We start from the raw sequence: 3,914 nt of genomic DNA on the forward strand, positions 1-3,914 counted from the left end.
CTGAATTTCAGCTTCCTCAGGAATGGGTAGGAGAACGTTGCCTTAAATCACTGTGTGAGGACAGCAATGATCTACAAGACCCGGTGTTAAGTAGCGCCCAGGCTCAGCGCCTCATGCAGCTCATCTGCTACCCACATCGATTGCTGGACAACGAGGATGGGGAAAACCCCCAGCGGCAACGCATTAAGCGTATTCTCCAGGTAGGCCAAGGTGATGGGGGTCTCGGAGGAAGCAGTGAGGCCTGGGCCCAGGGTGAAACCACGGGAACCCTGAGAGAAAAAGAGGGAGGGAGTCAAGTAGGAAGATGAACAAGGATGTGGGCAAAAGGTGGTGGGAGAGCATGCAGCCCCAATGGTTTAGAAGTCAGGCCCATGTGGTCTAGACTCTAAACTGTTGGGTGAGGGCACGGCTATTTGAAGTGGGACTGTAGCTTATCAGTGGGAGGCATGACATCTGGGAAGCCTAGTTTTGGGCCTCACTCGTCTGGCGTTTGCTCACAGCTCGTTAACGAACAGGAGTACTACTGAATAGCTCCTAGTTACCGTCTGCTTCGTGCCGAATATCGCGCTCAGTCCTCTGCACATTTTCTCACGTAATCCATACAACCGTGTAAAGTAGGTAGGAGTAGCTGTGCTCGACCAACCAGGGGACAGACCGAGGCTTGAAGAGCTTACATAGTTTGCCCAAGGTCCCACAGCTAGTAAGTTTAGACTCCGCATGGGAACCCAGGGGTCCCTGGGCCCTTTCTGCTTTGTCACGCTGCTTCAGACATGCAGGTAACTGGGGGCGGGGGAGAAGTAAAGCCATTAGATAGAAAGGACTAAAGGAATGAGGTCTCTTTAGCCCAGAGGAGATAATGTCAAAGAGAGATTAACTCACAGTAGCCTTCGGGTCTATAAAGGACTTTGAGCAGCAGGTTTAAAACAGGAGAAGCAGGCTTCAACTTTCACATCAAGGATTTAGGGCAAGCGTTAGGCAGAACTTCCTGATGCTAAGGAATGTGAGGCTCTGGAACAGGAGACCGGAGAGAGATGTGAAGCCTTTCCTGAACCTCCTTTGAAATAGGATAGGGTTTTCGGGGCACCTGGGTGGCTCAATCGGTTAAGCATCCAACCTTGGCTCCAGTCATGATCTCCCGGCTCGTGGGTTTGAACCCCGCGTGGGGCTCTGGGCCGACAGCTGAGAGCCTGGAGCCTGTTTCAGAGTCTGTGTTTCCCCCTCTCTCTTTGCCCTTCCCCCGCGCACGCTTGTCTCTCTGTTTCTCAAAAATAAAATTAAAAGCTTTAAAAAAATTGGAATAGAATAGGGTTTGCAACCAATTTAGATCATTTTGGTGTAGTCTTTCCTAAAGACCGGGACGTAGAGGTTCGTTTCAGAGTCGTAGGCATTTGTGTTTCAAGGTTGTGAGAGATCAGGAACTGGCCTCAGGGTGATAAGTAGCTGGGGGCGTCAGCGATGACTAGTGTGGGGGCGGTGTCTCTGTCACAGAACTTGGACCAGTGGACCATGCGCCAGTCTTCCTTGGAGCTACAGCTCATGATCAAGCAGACCCCTAACAATGTGAGTGCTGCCTGGGCCCCTCTTTCCCATGCTCACTCCCAGTTCCGCGTGGCAGGGAGGTGGGCTATCATAGAAGAACCTGTGTCCTGCCCTTGGGTTCTTGAGCTGGGAGAGATTAGAGAGTGTGGGAAGATGGCCGACACAGGGGGCCGATGAATAGGGAAATGGGTCGGGAGGGCTGGGGCTCTGAGCTGTGGGGGAAGGTTGATGGTGGCGGTGGTAGAGGCTGTTTCTGTGGTCGCAACGGTAAGGAGGCATACAAGGAACAGACCGTGGCTAATTGGAGAAATACAGAGGTGCCGGAGGGCATGGCCCCCAGCAGCGTTCTGTCTCTAACCTCCAGTTACCCTCCTGATGCCTTTCTCCGCCCTCACCTCCCAGCCCTCCTACCATCTGTTTTCCATGCACCCCCAGTCACCTATTTAGCACCCCCGTGCCTTTCACCCTCCCCAGGAGATGAACTCCCTCTTAGAGAACATCGCCAAGGCCACAATCGAGGTTTTCCAACAGTCAGCAGAGACAGGGTCGTCTTCTGGAAACACTGCGAGCAACATGCCCAGCAGCAGCAAGACCAAGCCTGTGCTCAGGTTGGGTAGAAATGTGTCAGGACCCCTCCCCATGTGGGTTCTTCTGGTAGTAGCATAAATTATATCAGCCTTGTGGAGCTACTAGGCTTGTTCCTCAGGAAAGGAGCAGATGGATTGTCCCACCCTTGCCTGGCTCCTCCGGAACCCTGTGTACTCTGTCTGTCCTCTAGCTCTCTCGAGCGCTCTGGTGTATGGCTGGTGGCCCCCCTCATTGCCAAACTGCCCACCTCAGTCCAGGGCCATGTGTTAAAGGCTGCTGGGGAGGAACTGGAGAAGGGCCAGCACTTGGGTTCCTCTTCCCGCAAAGAACGTGATCGCCAAAAGCAGAAGAGGTAAAGCGGCTGTGGGGGGACTGGGACTGAACGGTAGACAGGAGAGGGGGCAGGCCCAGGGCAGAGGAAAAGGTGGGAGAAGTTGGGGCAGAGGAGTGGGGATAAAAATCACAGAAGAGTGGGAAATCAGAGGGCAGGTGGTGGACATGGTTGAACAAGAGGCTAAAACTCAGGAGAGTGGAGTTGGGGCTTGAAGTGATGGGGCTGGAAGTTGCCTGACTGCCGTTTTTTTTCTTTTTCTTTTTTTTTTTTTAAATGTTTATTTGTTGGAGGGGGAGGGGCAGAGAGAGGGAGAGAGAGGTGGGGGGGAGGAGACGCAGAATCCAAAGCAGTCTCCAGGCTCTGAGCTGTGGGCACAGAGCCCAGCGTGGGGCTTGAACTCACAAACCACGAGATCATGACCTGAGCTCAACCGACTGAGCCACCCGGGCGCCCCCCTGTCTTTTTCTTTTCCTCCCTTCTCCAGCATGTCCCTGTTGAGCCAGCAGCCCTTCTTATCCCTGGTGCTGACATGTCTGAAAGGGCAGGATGAGCAGCGTGAAGGACTCCTCACCTCCCTCTACAGCCAGGTGCACCAGGTACAGGTCTCCGAGAGCAGGGAGCTGGGCGGGAGGGCGGAGAAGGTGCACCCGAGAGGCCTCTGTGCAAACGGAACCTTCGGGACTTTGTGATCAATGCCTTGGGTGTTTGGGGGTGGAAGCAAGAAGATCCCCGAGCCGTGTGTTATCCTTGTTTCTGTCTCAGATTGTGAATAATTGGCGAGATGACCAGTACTTAGACGACTGCAAACCAAAGCAGCTCATGCATGAGGCGCTCAAGCTGCGGCTCAACCTGGTGAGAAGGCAGCCGGGGACAAGAAAGAGGCGGGTAGGGCTAGAAGTGCACCGCAAAGAAGCCTCCCGCCCAAGGGAGGGTGGGTGCAGGGATGGAGGGCCCAAGTTCTTCTGGGTCTTCAAGTACTAACCCAGCCCTCCTAAGGACACAGGACCTGAAAGTGGTTGAGGGATCCTTACAGGGACCCTGCCTTGATATCCCGGATTCTGGATACTAAGGCCTAGAAACCCACTGTGGAGCATTGAATGGGATCCTGGACATCCCTTCGTCCAACGCCCACCATTTTAGAAGTCAGGAAACCAAGGCCCAGAGGTGTCAAGAACTAAGTCACTGGCATGAAACCACGTAGCAAATTATAGGTACAACTGGACCATGGCCTAAGGTGTCCTAAGGCGCGACCCAGCCAGGTTCTAATGTAAGCTTTCCCTGAATGCTGGCCTTCGCCCCTGAGCCATCTGACTGACTTGTGGCCCTGGCAGGTGGGGGGCATGTTTGACACGGTGCAGCGCAGCACCCAACAGACCACGGAGTGGGCTGTGCTGCTCCTGGAGATCATCATCAGCGGCACTGTCGACATGCAGTCCAACAAGTAAAGCATCCC

General features: G+C 54.1%; 1 protein-coding gene across 1 annotated transcript in view; it reads left to right on the forward strand.

The window, feature by feature from the left end:
- MED12 (mediator complex subunit 12) overlaps positions 1 to 3,914 on the forward strand; it is a 23,263-nt gene that overhangs the window by 12,379 nt on the left and 6,970 nt on the right. Inside the window, 7 exon segments of the mRNA XM_077763143.1 lie at positions 21 to 200; positions 1,489 to 1,560; positions 2,014 to 2,147; positions 2,318 to 2,479; positions 2,946 to 3,057; positions 3,224 to 3,313; positions 3,793 to 3,902. Coding sequence (XP_077619269.1) covers positions 21 to 200; positions 1,489 to 1,560; positions 2,014 to 2,147; positions 2,318 to 2,479; positions 2,946 to 3,057; positions 3,224 to 3,313; positions 3,793 to 3,902 — 860 coding nt within the window.

This window comes from Crocuta crocuta, unplaced genomic scaffold (genome assembly GCF_008692635.1).
Source record: "Crocuta crocuta isolate KB4526 unplaced genomic scaffold, BGI_CrCroc_1.0 scaffold440, whole genome shotgun sequence".
NCBI classification, from domain to species: domain Eukaryota; kingdom Metazoa; phylum Chordata; class Mammalia; order Carnivora; family Hyaenidae; genus Crocuta; species Crocuta crocuta.